We start from the raw sequence: 19,629 nt of genomic DNA, 5'->3' as shown, positions 1-19,629 counted from the left end.
GAGGGTTAATGTTAGCCAAAGAGGTCGGAGCATCAAGGGTGGAAGTTAATAGCGACTCACAGATTGTCACCTCTCATATAAACGGCAGCTACCAAGCCAGGGACACACTACTGCAAAAATACTTGGAAAAGGTAAAAGAGCTATGCAAAAGCTTTGAGGAAGTCATAGTTCAGCATGTCCCTAGAGAAAGAAACACCCGAGCCGACCTCCTCTCCAAACTAGCAAGCACCAAACCCGGAGTAGGGAACAGATCCTTAATCCAGGGACTGGAAACCGAACCAGCAATCATCTTATGCGCAACCCAAACTCCCCCTCATAGATAGACCCTATCTTCCGATACCTAGATAACGGAGAAACACCCCTAGACGAGAAGGAAGCACAAGCTACCAAGAAGGAAGCCCCCAAATACGCCATCATACAGGGGCAGTTATACAAGCGAGGGCTCCACCAGCCCCTACTCAAATGCCTACGCCCCGACCAGATAGACTACATCCTAAGCGAAGTCCATGAGGGGTGTTGTGGTCATCAAATTGGGGGAAGGTCACTAGCAAGAAAGATCATCCGAGCGGGATATTACTGGCCCACAATAACGTCGGACGCCCAGGAGTTCGTCAGGAAATTCAAGAAATGCCAAGAAAACGCCAACTTCCACAAAGCCCCACCTGAAGAACTCAGTACGATGATGGCGCCCCGATCTTTCACCCAATGGGGAGTCGACCTCCTTGGGTCATTCCCACTTGGGTCAGGACAAGTAAAATACTTGATAGTAGCCATAGACTACTACACCAACTGGGTAAAAGCCGAACCACTAGCCAGCATATCTTCAGCAAATTGCCAAAAATTCATCTGGAGGCAAGTGGTCACTAGGTTCGGTATTCCGGAAACCGTCATATCGGATAATAAGACACATTTCACCGATAAGAAATTCAAAGAATTCCTAGCGGGACTAGGAATCAAACAAAAATTTTTCTCAATTGAGCACTCCCAAACCAACAGACAGGTAAAGGCAGCCAACAAAGTTATCTCAAAGGGGCTGAAGAAACGACTTGAGGGAAAAAAGGGCTTATGGGCAGATGAGCTAGCCTTAGTCCTATGGTCCTACAGAACCTTCCCACAGTCTTCTACCGGCGAAACCCCCTTCCGACTCACATACGGGGTCGACGCAGTCATCCCAGTCGAAGTCGGGGAGCCGAGTCCAAGGCTACTCCTCGGAGGGGGAAGTGAGGCAGTCGAAAAAGATCTAGTTGATGAAACAAGACAAATGCCACACCTAACAGAGACAGCAATCAAGCAAAGGATAGCCCTAAGGTACAACGACAAAGTACTGAAAAGAAGCCTCGGAGAAGGCGACTTGGTCTTACGACGCAACGACATAGGGCTGCCAACCCCAGGAAAAGGTAAACTGGCCGCCAACTGGGAAGGCCCTTACAGGGTAAAAGAAGTCCTCGGCAAGGGTGCCTACAGGTTGGAGAGGTTAGACAGAAGCGAGATACCAAGAACATGGAATATGGCAAACCTAAAATGATTCTACTCATAAGATTCCACTCACAAGAAGGAGCAACCACACGATCTGACGACCTCGCCCCCTCCCCCACTTTAATTTCCTTTGCATTCCTCTCTCACTCTCATTTCCTTTTATGTATTACATCACTTCTCTACTTTAAAGTTCTATAATGCGTATATAATAAGTTTATCTTTTTGCAAGACCCATGACAAAACGACAAAGCGACGAAAAATAAACGGTCGACCTAGCGGAAACCCGGGACTGATCGCCCCAGGAACCAAATGGACCCAAAGCAAAAACGGCTCAGCAACAAGCAACAAAAACGGCAAATACCACAAAAACGGTAAACCAAAAGGCCGCGACGGCCCGAGTACGCGAAAGCAAATAATAATAAAAGCAAGGCCACGGCGGCCCGAGAAAGCAAATAATAAACAGAAAACTGCTTAATATAGATAATATGCCAAAGTATTTGTTACAACTAAAAGGCACCTTAAACAGGCCCAGAGATAAAGACAAATTACAAAAGATAAGGCAAGAAGCATAAAATCTCAAGACTTGAGGATATCAACAATCTTCCCATCCTCAACAGTCTTGAGAGCTCCAACTTGGGAAAGATCGAGATCGAGAGCCAGTACGACCACCTGAAGCTTAATCCCCTCTTTGGTCAGCTTCACGGCCTCCCGAGCCCCCTTTGCAAGCTCCTTATTCTTCTTCTTTAGAACAACCATCTCCTGACAAGCAGCCTCTGCCGAGCTCTCCACCAACTTCAATTTTTTCTCTAATTCCTTGGCCTTCTTCTCAGCAGCAGCAGTCTCACCACGGAAAGTGTTCAAATCTTTCATCAAGGCGAGGTCCCGATCCACCAGCCTGTTGATTTCCTTAGCATCCTCCTCAGCCTTCTTCTCCTGCTCAGACAGCTTCGTCTTCAAAGACTCCTCCCGAGATCTCGAATCTGTCAGGTCCTTCTGGGAGTTCCGAAGCTTCCCTTCCAAAACATGATAATTTTCCAAGACAGGCTCCACCTTTTTGGCAATGGCAGCAGCTCGGAGAAGACTGCGATAGATCCATCTCGCCTGCCCAGAAAGATCGGCATCCCGAAAACTCTTCGATACCAGGAAGCAGCTGGGATTCAATGAAACCCCCAGTGTTGAAATTCTTTTCCATCAGAAAGGGCCTTCCCCGAATCCCGTTTCCCTTTCTTCGGGTTGTCAACGACTTTCAAGTCGTCGTCGAACCCTAGATCCTCCTCAAAGGAAACCTCCGCCTCCACACTTGGGTTCCCCGAGGCATTCTCATGTGGGGCTTCAACCTTATCCAGCTGATCTTGGTCGGCACCATCAACCCGACCACTACCCTCCCCGGCACCCTCCTGGTCCTGACTCGCCGAGGGAGTTGCCGAGGAGTCCTCGTCACCTTCATCATTCCCTTGGATAAGGTTCATCAAGTCAGCCAAAGTTTTCTTCCCACCAGCCATAGAAACTGCAAACAAAGAGGCAAAATGTGAGCAATAGAAGAACAAAACACTAAAAATACAAAAAGTAAGGAACTCACCAACATACGACCGACCGGCCTCCCGGTCCCCCATAACCATGCGAGGATTAAGATTTTTCTCGGCAAAAATGGCCAACAAAATGTCAGCAATATTGCGATCTTCCAGACTCAACCAGTCATAGGATATCTTTATTAGGTAATCGGATCCCGCCCCGAAACTCCAGTAAGTCGGGATCCGCCTTTCTCCTTCGGCAGTAAGCCAGAAGGGTTGATGACCCTCGATTGGCCTGACTTTAAAGAAAGTAGACTTGAAGCCATGAAATGAGTCCTCAAAAAGACCAAAGATTCTACGACCTTGCTGGGCCCTGAAGGACATATACCCCCTTCTTCGCCTTCCCCTGACGAGAAGGATTCGTAAGAAGGAAAAGATAGAGAAAAACGTTCACAGACGTCAGAAGCTCCAGATACTCACAAACCATCTCGAAGCACTGGATGGCAGCCCAGCTGTTCGGGTGCAGTTGCGACGGAGCAACATCGCAACGATTCAACAAGCCCATGACAAAGGGGGAAAAGGGCAAGCGAACCCCCAAGGTCGTGAACATGGGTTCATAAACCCACAACCAATCAACGACTCGCGGAGCTGCCATGTTCTTCTGGTAAACACGCTCCCGATCAGCAGGAACGTAAACTTGGTAGAACGCTTCCTCGGGACCACCCCCACATAGAAGCCCAGCCTGGCGCAAATCCTGGAGGCTCTCTTTTGTGACCTTAGAAGGGGTGTCCTTCACGTCGGAGGAAACCCAGGCGTAATGATCGATGAAATCGGCTAGCGGCCGCTGAGCGTGGTTAGGGAGAATGAGGCGTTCGGCCATACCTGCAGCGGGGGCACCACTTAGTCAGAACGGAAGGTCGGGAACCCGTAAAGCAGTAAAACAAGATTGCAACCAAAACCACCTCCTAAGATACCCATATGCTAACCTAGAACTTAAGCCAAACTCAGAAAAACCCAGTGGCGCCCCCTCTAAAGGAAGAAGCAGCGAAAGGCAGAAAGAAACACAGGCATGCACAAAAAATGCACAAAGGCACCAAGGGAAACCAGGGAAAAAGAAGAGAGAAGAAAAGCTATAACAACGTACCTGGGGAGTGCAAAATCTGGGAAAGATGAAGGAGAAATCCAAAAGAGCAAAGCAGCAGCAAGAGCGGAGATGAAGATGGAAGCAGCGGCCGTTCGAAAAAATAGAAGAAGAAGAAAAGAAAAGTGGAGAAATGAGGAAGTTGGGAAAATAAAAAAGGAGACAAAGAAGGTAACCGTCAAGGAGAAGCGCCAAAGGGCAAGAGTACATTCGTCATTTTGCGCGAATTTCAAAATCAAAATGATGGGCATTTAATGCCCAGCATAGAAGCCAAGGAGGCAGCGCAAGGGAAAAGCGAGATGACCACGCGTGGAAAACACAAACGGCACCAACGAGCTCCCGAAGAGAGGAACACGTCCCGATTCGGCGAGTAAGTCAAACGCGCCCAGTCACGGGCTTCACACCCCGAAACTGGCGCGTTTGGGGGCACTGTTACGGACTCGTACGATCCAGCACAAGACAAACACGGCGGGTCGGGAACACCGCCCCGACCCGAAGCCCGATCCGCCCTCCATGGTAGGGAACCCAGCGTGTCGGCCCCCGCGCCCGGCCCAAAACGCATGCAACCACGCCTAACGAACCGATCGGAGCGGCATCCTCGGGGCAACACCCGAAGCCCCGACCCGAACTCACCTGCTCCTCCCCACGTGGACAGGGACAGCTCACGCGCCCTGGCCAGTGGGCTAGGTCATTTATGGGCCCGCCCAGCACAGTATATAAGGGGAGAAGTCAGCTCTCCCCCCAAGGTAGACATCACCTTACCTAATTTGGCTACCCTTTCGTACGGACACTGGCTTGATCGTCGGAGTGTTCTTGCAGGTGGCCATCCCCCCTCTCCCGTCCGTGCATCCACCGGTTTCACCAGCCTCCAGCTCCGGTCCAGGAACCCGTTCCAAGCTACTTCAGGGTCTCCCTCTCTCAACCATTTACCCTCATCCGACTCGTCGAGCACCCGAGATCATCAGGTGACGAACAAATGTCTTCTAGGCTGCATCATCTATTCATCTTGCTGCTATTTGTGAAGAAGGTTATGGGCATTTCTAGCAAAACATGCTTAAACAGAACCAAAATGAAAGGAAAAATCTATCCAACTCAGGTAGGGAACAGCATATGTAAAGGTTGTGTTTGGATTATGTTCTTAAAAAAGAAATATAAAGTCAAAGATATCAAGACAGATGGATAAAGACGGATTTGTGAAGTATAAAAAACTACTACAAGAATTTTCTGTTTTCAGCATAAGTAATTATTTCTGCTTCTATCTTCCTAACCAAAGTTTCTATCTCTGCTATATTTGTATTTATGATTAGCAGAGTTAATTAGTAAATCTTTAGTAATCTAGATAACCCAAGACATATCATCCTTTTCTCCAAAGCCATCCACCCAAGTCTGATGTATGTGCATCCAGGTAAACTGATCCTCTGCATCAATCTGCCGAAATATAGGTAGGTAAAAATGAAATTGTAGAATACTAATGAGGTAATTCCAAAAAAGGAAATTAAGAACAAACGTTGACATTGATACCTTCGAATTCACCAAAACCTTTGTTGAACAACACCTCAACTCGTTCCCTGCTTTTGGACAACAGAGGACAAAATAAACTCTCAACAGTTCAAACAATGATGATTATGTATGCAACAAAGAGAAAATGAACAAACGAGAATCATTTTTGTACTAATCAAGCAGCGCAAGTTCCCTAAAGTACAATATGAATATGATTAATGAAAAGTTTAAAAAAGAAAATATAATGACAAACAAAAAGAATTGAAAATTGCCTTGCAACGAAAATGAGGCAAGTTATAAGCAAATGAAAATCAGGATTCATGCAAATCATAAATATTTAATATCAGAAAATGTCACAAGTTTCTGTAGAATAAGGCAATAAGCTGTGCACACTCTCCTATAAGTTGGTCATAACCTTGTGGCTAAATAAGGATGTCTTTACCAACACATGGTTGGTTGGAGTGGAGTGGCATACACTCCTTTCACTTAACTAGTGATTTCAGGTTTGATTTGATGGCATGGAAAATCGGTTCTGGGTGAGCCATGCCAGCTATGGAATCTCAAATGCTCAAATAGGATTGCCTCTAATATGAAGATACTTATGGTTTCACCCAAAAAATAAGGATATCACTCATGTATCACTTAGTTATGGTCATAAATACTGATAAAATTTTGTTGTGCCACCTTCAAATGCTGATTGATTGATAATTAGTATCTAATGATATATAGGAAATATAGTTATATTAACCAGCAGTATAGGAATAAGAACTTTCCAGAAACTTAAGATACAATCGAAAGAAACACAATTACTTCTACAGTTTTTATGAATTACGAAAGAATACATCATGCTTTGACTCTCATTGATTCTGATTTGTTTTAGTTGGGAAACAGGTGCCATTTATCTTTTAACTGTCAAATAGTCTTTCTGGTATCTTACTATATCTAACTTAAGAATACCAAAGAAGATGCAAGCTAGAATAATATAAAGATCATCGGTAACAGAATTTAAGACTAATAAACTAATATATGATATAAATATCACCTGATAACTCCCACTTGTCAAATTTGACTAGCCATGAGCCTGAACTAACCATTGAAGTAGATATACGATCAACCCAAACCCGGAATTCTACTCCCTGCTTGTCACCAAACAAATTTACTATAGTATCTGTTAGCTGGTGTATAGGTTGGTCAACTCCAGAGGGATGGACAAAATTTCCAGTGGAATGCTGCAAAAACCCAAATTTAAGGGAGAGAAAAATATTGGCAACCCTTCAATTATCAAAACTGAAAACTCCTCTAGCTTCAAATTGTAAACACCTCTCATTCAAATTTTTTTAAAAATAAAAAATCAGGAGAGTTTTAATGGCTGCACCCGGGTTTGTAATAGGAAATAGTGTAAAAAGGCAAACATAAACTGAAGCAAAGGAGCAACCAAATAGGGAATCAACTAACCAACAAGAAACTAAGCAAAAAAGTGTGATCACCTCCGCTGTATTTATCTTAAAAGTTAAAACAATTTCTTTCCCTTACTATTATCTAACTACCAATTATTATCAACTAGTATCACATCACTTTTCTTGGCCCTGTGGGAACCTACTATACTGAAGCTGCTTTGGAAGTAGGAATGGACAACTTGGAGAAGCGGATGGATGATGTTGGAAATAGAGTTGGCCACCCAGAGAATATGATCATTGTAACTAGTTGTATAGAATATTAGCACTAATAGGAAAGGTCACTCTGATTTAATTATAACTATTGACTATATCTCCTCCGTATATATCTTCCACTACCAATATCAATAACAAGTCAGTTTTCTATTCTCACTTGTTGACAGGGGAAGGAACCGCTCGCGCACACTTAGTCACCAGCGTGACAAGCACCTGAAGGGGTGGACATGTTTGAATGGTGGCATTCCGAGGAGTGCTACTCAAGCTTGTCATCACCTCCAACATACAAGAAACCACAACTATTGTTCGTGGGATAGTAAGGATAGTACTTGTTTTTCTCATGCAATGGGTCTTCATATTACAGGAGATGAAACCAAATGGAATAGCCAACCACCAAAGAATCATATGACCTCGTGTACACTAAGCCTTTCCTAGTGGTTTTAATACCCTAGCAGTTTTAATTACTCAATATCACTGATCCATGTAATGAAGATTCATCCAAGCCTTACAGTGCTTGTGGCAAACAGTTCTATCATTTCACATTCATCCATTCAAGGGACTAGCTCTGACTGGTTTCAGAATGAATTTAAAACTAATTCAGAGTTTTACTGGAGAACTTACAATGATTGATTTTAAATATTGCACATACTCCTCAGAATTTTCAACCTCTGCACGCCTCCATCTCTCATAAAACAAGTAGAACATCACTACCTCATGGCAAGGCCTAAGAGATTTCCTGTTGTACATAGAGTCCCTAATATCTCTTGGAGACACATTTGGACCTAAAGAGAATTTACTAATTGCTTGGATAATACCATCTGCACATCTCTCAGTTGCATGAATGATTTTAGGACTGCCTGCTGCATTTTCAGCATACCACTGAAGCAACTCTTCCTGTGCATTACTTACCTGAAAATTAAGGGTATTGGTTTTAACAGTAACATCAGAATAAGGAAACAAAGTAGACATAAATATGGTGAGTTTAGTAATTATAATTTCAGCAAACCATGACACCATATACTCCAGGCACAGTGAAGAGTTCAGCATCATTTCCAGAATCACCACAAACAAGAGTGTTGAGTGGTCTTGATCCATCAGCTTTTAACTTTCCCAGTAAAAATTCAAGAGCCTGTCCTTTGCCAGCAGCTTGGGGTAATATATCCAAAGCAATACCATTGCTATATATAATTTTCACATCTAACTGGGAAAGATAAGGAATTACATCAAAAGTAACAACAGCACATCTTTAACATTGTAATAAAACATCAGATGAAAACTACTTATGTGTCTGTTTATGTATACCTCTTTGTCTGTACACACACAGGCAAAAGGCAAGGCCTTTGAATGAAGTTGACAAAGTCTTGCCATTATGGTTGTTTATGAACTATAATCTTACCCCACGTTTTTCAAGACATCTCGAGAGAGTTTGCATGACTTTTGAGGCCTTCGTTTTATCCAAATAAAAGCTAACCTTGTGAGGCCTTTGCTCAGTTTCAGACTGCAATTACTCCAAAAATGTCAAATTCAGCAAGTTGTTAAGTGAATATAATATTCTGCTCTTTTTTCCCCCCTTTAAAAAAAATCATTCATTTAAGGTCATTCTCCTTAGCATGATTCAATAGATAAGAACTGATATGCATGTTAAGCATCTTAATTTCTATCAATAGATTTATATAATAGATACATACTTGAAGAACAAGCTCAGGTAACCTAGCTGTTTCCTCCAACACTATGTCTCGGTTCCACTTATGATTCAGATAATGTTCCCATCTGTCATCTGGTACCATGGATTCACCATATGTAATCTCAGTTCCCACGGACATTATTGTTATGTCAGGGGTCAATAAAGGTTTCTGCTTTCTTAGCTCGCAATATATAGTAGGCGATCTCCCAGTGGAGAAGACTAGAAGAGAATTATGACGATAATAAGCTTCCCATAGTGCATTAAACCTTAGAAGAGCTAGGTTCTCGGGATCATCATGGTCTACCTGCAAGTGCAACAACAGAAACAAGCTTCATCACATTTCACCGAGCATCATCTCTAAGATCACCATAAAAAAATATGATAGCTACCATTGTGAAATCAAGATCTGATACTATCATAAGATTGGCAGAACCATTGAGCTGATCCATTAGTTTTTATTCTTCTTCACTGACGGAATTTCCCCAAGGTTTACCTTGTAAGAATCTTCAACAGTATGCACCTGCACAATTTCCACCATGCTAGTTTCAAAATTATTCAATTCAGGGTCCTAATCTCTCTTCAAAATCCGAAACAGACAAAGCTCTATCATACAATGCTTCCAAATAAAAAGCAGAAAAATAACATTATAACCCAGAAAATAAAAGATCTCTGGTGCAAGTTCAAGACCATAATCTCACAAAAAAGAGCTCACAAGAAGTAAATCCAAGCACAACAAGGGTTGTTAAATGGAACAATCCCTACACGCCTACTTATGCTAACAATCTAGGTCAAGTATAATAGGTACACAGTACTGCAAGTAGCAGAAGCATAGTCCTATAATGCATTACTAGCGAACCCAGTATTAGCTATGATTAGTTTAATAAAGCTAAATAAAAATTGTATCTGCTCATCAATTAAAACATGAATCTTGAAATAATTATTAGTTTATCCCTGGAATTGGATATCCCAAAAACTCATTTTTCAAGCGTGCTGTTAAATTGACAATTTAGCAAATACAGATACTAAACTCTGCCACACTAAAGATGATATCCGGCATTACTTGACAGTTAAAGCTAGAGGCTATAGGCTTTAATTAATCCAAGACATTCGGATTCCGGACAAACTGTTGATATATAAGTTGATAGTGTGAGAAGTGCATATTGAATAAGGACACTGAAGTGTGAGTTGTGCTGATTCAACATGATGGTTAAAACAGTTAGAAAGCTAGAGGATCAGTTAGAGGTTGTTATCTTTAGTGACAGATATTGAAATCTAGTTGGTTAACTTAAAGCAAGTTGCAGAGTTAGCTAGGTTCACTAAGATAAGCTAGATATTTTTATATATAAGTAGAACCTCCATTACAGCAGAACCTCCATTTCACTCAATAAATCTACAGCTCAGAATAGATTTCAACACAAACAGAATTATTTACACCTAGAACTTGCAACAGTAAAAAAAAAAATGAGAGATTTTTTCGGCCATACTGGAAGCACATTAACGTCTATTGAAGCTTCAAGGAATTACCCGTAGACAAATTTGGTTCAATCGAAATTCAGCAACAAATTTGACTCACGTGTGATTGCATTGAGGAATAAATAATAAATAAATAAGATAGCATATGCACATCTAAACTACATGGTTTCCAAATTATACAAACCTAAGGATGGAGAAACGACGTAAGCCAGAATTGCATTTCATGTTCCAAATGATTGCGGAGGTGATGAAAAAGAAAAAGAACGCAACCGGATATATATATATATATAAAAGGCAAGGAGATATTGAACGAGAAACTCACAAACAGTGTGAGTAAATAAAGAAAGAAAGGAATAGGAATTTAAAGAAAATAAAAATAAAATGATTTCGATGTAATAAATTGGAAAGCATAGCTCACCGTTTTCTGCTGAGAGGAAAAGCTGGTTATCACTCAAGAAGGTACTGCAGTTGAGAGGGGGCATTTTCCGTTGGTGCCGTCCAAATTGGTTATCAGTGAATCTAAGCGTAAAGCAAAGATTCCTCACTAACAGTAACACATTGTTTGGATGGGTGAATATGGATGGAAAGAAAATACGAAGAAAGAAAATGAATGGAAATGTGAGTTTTTTATTGTTTGGATGAGGAAGGAAAATAAAGTGGAAAGAAAAAAATTGATGTGGGATTCATAAAAATATTTTTTTTAATAATGAGATGAAAATAGAAGGAAAATGTGTAATAAGTGTAAAATTATCAATTTGTCCTTTGATTAATTAAAAAAATAAAAGATATAAGGATATTAATATAATTTTCTTCTATTATAATTTTCTCTCCTCCCACTTTTTTTTTTTTATCTATTTTCTTTTTATCCAAACAACACGTAAAGCAATCCATTTTTCTTTTTATTTTCATTCCTTTCATTTTCTTTTCTTCCATTTTCTATTATCCATCCAAACAAAGTGTAAAATTCGTACAATTATTTATTTTGATCCTCAAAATTTAAAATTTTTTATAATAATTTTCCATTTAAATTGGGACACCAATTTAATCTTTCGATTTTTTTTAAAAAAATACTACTTATACAATAAAATTTAATTTTTATCAATTTTTAATATTATTTAATTATTTTTTAATTAAAATATATTCCTATTTTTTAGATCGATTAATTTAAATTTTAAAAACTAAAATTTTTTTAATTTCTTACATATTTTATAGTTAGTTATTGTTTTTTTTTTACGTTCCTTCTCTCTTCATAACATGATTTTCTTCTTTCTTCTATTTTGTTGCAATATTTCAATTTGTATCTGCAGAAAAAAAGAATTCAAAGTTCAGTAACCGTAATTTCTTTTTCAATTGTAACACATTTAAAATTATTAAGATACAAAAAATGATTTTAAAACATATCTAAAATCATAAATCTAAAATTTAAATTTAAATATTAAAAAATAATTGTAACACATCTAAAATTATAAAGTGATACACAGAATATTTCTAAAACACATTCAAAATTGTTAGAGATATAACAATTAGTATTACCTTTTCTTATCAGCTTAAACTTTTAAGATGAGTGGTTTCATAATATGGTATCAGAACTCTATGCCCGAAAGGTCAAGATTTCGATCCTTACTGAACTCCCAACTTAACCTTTTGGTATTTGGGATGAGTTGTTTCATAATAAAAATCATTAGCGACGTTGATAAAACCCTTAAGATTTACTTTTAAATTTTTACTAAATTTATATTTTTCGAAGTGTATTTAAATGATAATATGTTAATAATTAAAAATAATAAAACTAAAACAGAAAATTTAAATTTTAAATTTTAGTTTTATTTAGTTTGTATTTTAGAGGTTTTTTTTTTTGTTTTTGGTTAAGGTATTTTAGATGTTGTTAAGTCAAAAAATTAACTAACATAATTGATGATGACAAACATTAGATTATTGGGCTAATTATCCAATTAGTTTTAATTGAATTTGGTCAAGTGTTGCAGGCCAAAAAGAAATAAAGAAGCAGCCCAATAGGATGGAGATCAAACCAGAAATACAAACGGGCTATAACTCACTTAAACCCCAAATTGATTGAGATAGGAATTCAAAATGTGCTGAATGGTAAGTGAATATAATCCAAGTCCAAGTCATCCCTCTCTAGCTGAATTCTCCAAGGAGTAAAGCAAAATGAATCAAACGGGCCAAGCAAATCAAACCTGATCCAAGCCTGATTGTTTCTCTCATTCAAACCCTTCTAATTTGCTCTCACCAAAAGCAACGTACACCTTTTCCTATTCAGTCAGAACTCAGAAAGAGAAAAAGAAAGCTTAGTCTCTAAGTTGTTCACCAAAGAAGCAAGAAAGAGAAGGTTAAGCAAAAGGTTGAAGTCTAATCACCGACATCAAACTATATCAAGAAGTCAGAAGCTAAAAGTGTGTCTTGGGGATCAAGTTGATTTTCAATGGCCAATATCTGGGTTTACCATTGAAGATATCTGTTTCTGCTGTTCTGTGGCTTTCGGTCAACAAGAGAAGGTCAGAACCAAAGTTCCTACTTTGAGGATTAATGGAAAAAAAGTGAGTTGGTGATTTAGTGAAGCACAAAGCTCGAGAGTTGACCTAGGAGAGAGCAACTCAGTAACATGCAAGGAGATACAAAAGAAGTTGGTTCACCATTCAGAAGCCAAGGAGAGATAACCAGTGTTTTGAGGTGTATGTTCTGAAAAGAGTTCTTTAAAGAAGTTCATCTACTTGGACAGTGCTTCCTAGTCAAAGGAGCATTCCGCCAGAATGAAGAACTGAATCAGAGGCTAGCTAATCTGGTTTATCACATAGCAAAGAGGCTATTGAAGCATAAATCTCCTTCATATTTTACAAATTGTAATTTTCTTTTTAATGTTTATCTTTCTGTAATTTCTTGAGGTAAAAGGCTGAATGAGAGAGTCATTGAAAAAGCCTAAGAGTTGAAAAAGGCAGAGAGATACACATGAGTGAAAAGCCTAGAGTTATTTCAGATTTCTTTAGGTTATGTATGTGTCTTGTATCTTGTACCTGTGAGGTACCCCTTTCTTAGTTGGGTGAGCACTAAGAGTGAAGAGTTAGGTATTAGCATAACCAAGTCAAGTTAGGTTAGAACTTGAGTGTGAAAGGATTGTGTCAATCCTATGGAATTGGTGTATATAATACTTTAACTATAGTGGAAATTCCACCACTATTGTGGTGGAGACTGGACATAGGTTGCATTGCACAAGGCAACCGAATCAGGATGCATGTTGGTGTCAGCTTCTCTCTTCCCTGCTCTGTTCTGTTTTTCTGATATTCATGAGACAAAATGAAATTGTCTCATAAATTTTTCGCTGCTAAGTTCAAACAGATTCAGATTGCAAGTTTGTTTTAAAAGGGTTATTTCAGTAACTTAAAAGAATGTCATAGATTCAACTCCCCTTCTCTAAACTTTCTACAACCTTCAATTGGTATCAGGAGCCATGGTCTCAAGAATCAAGCTTCACCAATTGGAGCAAAGGTCCAATGGCGAACAACTTGGGTACAACCACGGTTTCCTACACTCTAACTGAACGCCAGTCAAACAATAGGCCTCCCTTCTTCGACGGAAAGAACTATGCCTATTGGAAAGAGATGATGAGGATCTTTATCCAATCCATTGACTACAACATATGGAAGATCATTGTGAGCGGTCCCAAGATTCCAACAAAAATAAGTGCTGATGGAGTGGTGACTCCAAAAGAAGGAGCTAAATGGAATGAGGATGACAAGAAGAAGATGGAGCTGAATGCTAAAGCCATCAACCTTCTTCACTGTGCTATCAGCTTTAAAGAGTACCGAAAGGTGTCTAGATGTAAGACAGCCAAAGAAATCTGGGAAAAACTCCAGGTTACACACGAAGGCACTAAATAGGTCAAAGAAACGAGGATTGATATGCTGCGAAAAGAATACGAGATGTTTAATATGAAGGATGGAGAAAGCATTGATGAAGTGTTTGAGAGATTCTCAATCATAACCTTGATGCTATGGGTACAAACTACTCAGAACAAACTCTAGTGAGAAAACTCCTTAGGAGCCTCACAAAAGAATGGGAAACCACTGCCACTGTCCTAGTCGAGAGCAATAACCTAAGCCCAATAACCTATGATGAGCTGAGAGGAAAACTCCTTGCCTATGAAACCACACACACAAATCCAGACTCAAAGAAAATGGGAATAGCCCTCAAGTCAAAAATAGAATCAAAAGAGAGTGGGTCTAGTGATGGTATTTCAGATGATGAGCTTATATTTTTTGTTAGGAGACTTAGAAGGATGATGAAGAACAAGGGAAAGTACAAGGGTTCAAGCTCAAAGGAACACAAGATGGACTGGAGTAAGGTGACTTTTCATCATTGCAAGGAGGCTGGATATTTCAAGCAAAACTGTCTGAAGCTTAAGAAGGAGGACAAAGGGAAGAAAGAAAAGAAGAGAGTGCTCATGGCATCTTGGGAGGAGCTTGAAAATGATTCGAATGAAGAAGAAGATTCTGAAGGTGAAGACAAAATTTGCTTCATGGCTGGTAATGATCATCTTGATGAGGTAAATTATTATGACTTGTCCATAGATGATTTATATGCTATAATTGATGATCTTACACTAAATTTCTCAAAACTATTGGATAAGTACAATAAATGCAGATCTGAAAAAGATGTGTTAAAAGTTAAAAATGATTTTTTAAGAGAAAAGGTAAAAGAAACTGAATGTGCTTTGGATATTATTGAAGAAAATAGATTTCTAAAATTTGAACTTGAAAAACTAAAAGGAAAGCACATTGTGGATCCTTCTCAAGAGCTTGTTGCTGAAAATGAAAGACTGAATGAAATGTTTAAAAAGCTGAATGGTGATTTAGCAAAATTTGCACAAAGTTCTAGTAACTTGGACAAATTACTTGCAAGTCAAAGACCATTGTTTGAAAAATCTAGTTTAGGCTCTGTAACCAAGGAAAGTGCAATTTTCAATAATTCCTCTATGAAATTTGTGACTTTGATGACTGTGCATCATGTTATGTTTTTCTATACTTTTTCATATAAAAATCAATTCATAATGCTTAATTATGGGAGTGTTTTGGTGATTAAATTGAATATTACTTTGATTGCTTGAGTTAATAAATTTTGTAGAAAATGATAGAAAAAGAAGCAATAAAAGCACTAATAGAGTAAGCACACTCCCAAGGTGGCAAAAGAGTTGGAAACAAACTCAAAGAAAAGCAAAGAGGATTTGCAATCCTGACCTCTTCACACTTCAACAAGAATAACTCGAGTTACAAAGCTTCAAATGAAATAATCTCAGTGCCATTGGAAAGTAGACTTCCAGAGCTTTCTAACCATATATAATACTCTATAGTGGACACTGATTTGGGGGGACAAATTGCTATTCGTTTAGCTTCACAATTTCAGCATAAAACAAGTCCCTGCACTTCGCCAGACTGACCTTTTCACCTTCAAAAGATCATAACTTGGGCTAGAGAAGTCCAAATGACATGCTTCTAGTGGTGCTGGAAAGCTGAGATCTAGGGCTTTCCAATAATATATAATAGTCTATAGTGGGCATTCATTTTGGGAATGCAACAGACCAATCATTCAGCAAGCAAGGTTTCCCAAACCTTCACAAGCCCAAAATGCCACTTCAATGACACTCCGCATTAGGTCACTTCCAAATACTCCAATTCCTTCATTTATTCTTCAATGTTTCAAACTTCTATGAAGGGAATTAAAAGTTCACAAGCCCAAGTCAAGACACAATTAACAATCAATCAAGGCCACAAGAATCATCTAGAAGTAATTAGGAAATTTGCATTTGATTTTAATTTCATTTAAATTTGTAATTTAGATAGCTTATAAATAGGACCTTAGCTTCATCATTTGACACATACCATGGAGGGGTGGAGGTGACTCCACTCCCCTTTTACTCTCATTCTCTTCTCTTCTTCCATTTTCTTTTATACACACTTTTGTAAATATTTTGCTATGAGTTTCTAATTTCCAACATTTGGGAAAGAGAGCTCTATTGCAATTTAATGGGTTGATTTATTTTCATTCTTCATCTTCAATTTTTCTTTCATTGTTTCTTTAGAGAGAGTCTTTGTGCTTCAAAGATCTAATTACTATCGAGAGAGGGATTAGATCTATTTGAATTCTATGATTAACTTGGGAAAGGAGTCATAGAATTTAGTTTGAGGCTCCTTTCTCACAACTCTCTTGATTGATAATTCTTAGCTTGATATGTGAGATGTAATCACTTTGAATTGAAATCTTGAGGGTTGTGTGGCTCTAAATTAGAGACCATACTTAATCTCTTCTCATGAGTAATTAGATCAAGAGACTGGCAATTGATCAAGTTAAGAGAAATCAAATCACCAAGAGATTGGGGTTTGAATACTTATGATTTGCCAAGAGATCAATGATTGCATGATTGAAGGGAGATGAGAATTGTTGATCTTGAGAATGCAATATCTCTTGATCCCAATGTTAATTTCATTCTTAATTCTTGTTATTTACTTCTTGTCTTTAATTCTTGTCATTCAATTGTTCTCTTTAAATTCTTGTCATTTACTTATGCACATTTATGGCTTTATTTACTTTTGCACATTTATGCCTTCCAAGTGTTTGTAGAAATGCTCCACTTGGTTTTACTTTCTAGTCATTTACTTTCTTGCACTTTACTTTCTTGTACTTTCCATTCCTTACAATTTACATTCTTGTACTTTAATTTTCAGCACTTTAATTTCTTGTCATTTACTTTCCTTGCACTTTATTGCTTTCATTTAATTTCAAGTCATTTACATTTTTTGTTGCTTATCACTTAAACTTGAATCGTCTAACTAGAATAATTAATCAACTATTGCTTGCTTAATCCATTAATCCTCGTGGGATCGACCTCGCTCTAAGTGAGTTTTACTACTTGATACGACCCGGTATACTTGCCGGTAGTTATTACGGAGAATTAATTTTTCCGTATCAGGCTTCTTCATCAAATACTAAATCCATATCCAACAAATCTGGTATTGGATATGTTCCCACACTTGAGGAGAAATTTGATGAAGTTTACACCAGTGAAACCGAGCATTCACCAAGAACTGAACCTACTTCAAACAGGTCAAGTTTGGGATACATTTTGAATAATGAGGTTGCTTTCAAAAAACCACCATTTTACAACAAAACCTCATATTCAAAAAGTCCAAAAGTCTTTAAAATTTCTGGTTGGAATGCCTTTGCAAAGAGGAACAATTATAACAAAAATCAGTTTGTCAAAAGAAATGCACCTCTTCTAAAAACCAGAAAATTTCAGTCCTTTAATCATTTCCTGCAAAATAAATCACCTCAATTTCAGCAAATATGCATCAGATAATCAATGTTTTAATTGCAAGAAATTTGGTCACTCATATCTACAATGCTTCATTGAAAAAAGAATTGTAAGAAACCAAATTTATAATATTGTGTGTGATTTCAATGAACTTGGGCAACCAAGATGGATTAACTTCAAAGGATCTAAATTAATTTGGATACCTAAGGTTACTTGAAGTTTTTATTGCAAATTTGCCTAGCATCCAAGAACAAAAGGGATATGTGGTACTTGGATAGCGGATGCTCAAGGCATATGACTGGAAGGTCAACTTTCTTCATCAAACTAAACAAGTATGATGGAGGTTTTGTGACTTTTGGAGATGATGGTAAAGGTAAAATAGTGGCTGTTAGAAAAGTAGGTAATAATCACTCCACTTTCATTGATGATGTCTTTTTGGTGAATGGCTTGAGGCACAACCTTTTGAGTATAAGTCAACTTTGTGATCTAGGATATTTAGTGACTTTCAAAAGACTTGAATGTTGTGTGGTAAATGAAAATACTAATGAATTACTTTTTGTTGCTAAGCGTTGCAATAATGTGTATGGACTTACCCTTGATGAACTAAAGGATCAAAATGTAGCTTGTTTTCATTCTAAAGAATATGAAAAGTGGCTATGGCACAAGAGAATGGGTCATGCAAGCATGTTTCAAATAAACAAACTTGTAAAGAAAGGTTTAGTAAGAAGTCTTCCTTTGACAAGGTTTGACAAAGACATCACTTGTGATGCTTGCCAAATGGGAAAACAAACAAAAAGTTCATTTAAGTCAAAGGAAGGCATCTCTACAAAAAGGCCATTTGAATTGCTACATATTGATTTATTTGGTCCAACAAGAACTCAAAGCCTAGGTGGTAAACATTATGATTTAGTGATTGTGGATGACTATACTAGCTTTGGTTGGGTTTTATTTCTTGCACACAAAAATGAAGCCTTTTCGGCCTTTGAAGCTTTTAGCAAGAAAATTCAAAATGAAAAGGATTTAAAGATCTCTTCTATAAGAAGTGATCATGGAACTGAATTTGAAAACTATTTGTTTGAATCCTTTTGTGAGAAATTTGGAATATCTCACAACTTCTCTTGTCCAAGAACACCACAACAAAATGGTGTTGTGGAAAAAAGAAATAGAAGCATTCAAGAAATGATAAGAGCTATGTTTTGTGAGAGCAATGTTCCAAAATTCCTTTGGGCTGAAGCGGTTAACACGGCTTGCCACATTTTGAATATAACCATCATAAGAAAAATTTTGAAGAAAACTCCTTATGAACTTTGGAAAGGTTACCCACCAAACTTGGACTACTTGCACATCTTTGGATGCAAATGCTTTGTTCTTAATAACAAAGATAATTTGGAAAAATTTGATCCAAAGGCGTATGAGTGTTTGTTTGTAGGATATTTCACAACTAGTAAAGCATATAGGGTTTATCATCAAGATGCTAGGATAATTGAGGAGTCCATACATGTTACATTTTGTGATACTAATTTGGTTCAAAATATTTTGAAAGACTGTGATGTAGGAATCAAGCTCAAAAGGATGATGAAACTGCACAAAATCATGAAGATGGAAATTCTGGACAAGCTGAACCAAAAACTGCAGTTGCTGAAAATTTAAGAGACAATTCTATTTTGTCTCATAAATCTGAAGGAGATCCTGAAACCACCAGTTCCCTTAATCCATTGGTGACTGAATCTGCCTTCAAGTCCACCAGACCTCGTGAATGGAGATTCTTGAAGAATTATCCTGAGAAATTTGTCATTGGGGATGTCTCTCATGGGGTTAAAACTCAGTCTTCAACTAAAAAGGCAAGTGAA

General features: G+C 38.2%; 1 protein-coding gene and 1 pseudogene across 3 annotated transcripts; both read right to left on the bottom strand.

The window, feature by feature from the left end:
* Positions 1-2,052: 2,052 nt before the first annotated feature.
* Positions 2,053-3,095, bottom strand: LOC148581586 (uncharacterized; annotated as a pseudogene).
* Positions 3,096-5,318: 2,223 nt separating this feature from the next.
* LOC107623437 (sucrose-phosphatase 1) lies at positions 5,319-11,031 on the bottom strand. Of its 3 annotated transcripts, none has more exons than XM_016325689.3 (9): positions 10,874-11,031; positions 9,372-9,502; positions 8,987-9,286; positions 8,695-8,796; positions 8,305-8,499; positions 7,920-8,207; positions 6,671-6,857; positions 5,650-5,696; positions 5,319-5,556 (listed from the first exon to the last, which is right to left on the bottom strand). In XM_016325689.3, the coding sequence occupies exons 2-9, from the start codon at positions 9,429-9,431 to the stop codon at positions 5,464-5,466; spliced, it is 1,272 nt and encodes a 423-aa protein (XP_016181175.1). In that variant the 5' UTR covers positions 9,432-9,502; positions 10,874-11,031; the 3' UTR covers positions 5,319-5,463. The 3 variants fall into 3 exon arrangements, with proteins under 3 accessions (XP_016181175.1, XP_020968759.1, XP_088366238.1); XM_021113100.2 differs by having other exon boundaries at positions 6,671-6,764; XM_088510112.1 differs by lacking the exon at positions 10,874-11,031 and adding an exon at positions 10,640-10,817.
* Positions 11,032-19,629: the final 8,598 nt, after the last annotated feature.

This window comes from Arachis ipaensis, chromosome B10 (assembly GCF_059453495.1).
Source record: "Arachis ipaensis isolate K30076 ecotype BB chromosome B10, ASM5945349v1, whole genome shotgun sequence".
Classification (NCBI taxonomy): Eukaryota; Viridiplantae; Streptophyta; class Magnoliopsida; order Fabales; family Fabaceae; genus Arachis; species Arachis ipaensis.
This window is presented reverse-complemented; position numbering and strand designations above follow the sequence as displayed.

Excerpts from the sequence above, each read along its gene's own strand:
- LOC107623437 (XM_016325689.3), bottom strand. The coding sequence starts at position 9,431 with ATGGATCAGCTCAATGGTTCTGCCAATCTTATGATAGTATCAGATCTT. Across the intron at positions 8,208-8,304 it reads CTGGAGTATATGGTGTCATG|GTAAGTAATGCACAGGAAGA; the intron begins GTTTGCTGAAAT and ends CTTAATTTTCAG. Across the intron at positions 6,858-7,919 it reads AATATTTAAAATCAATCATT|CATTCCACTGGAAATTTTGT; the intron begins GTAAGTTCTCCA and ends GGGTTTTTGCAG.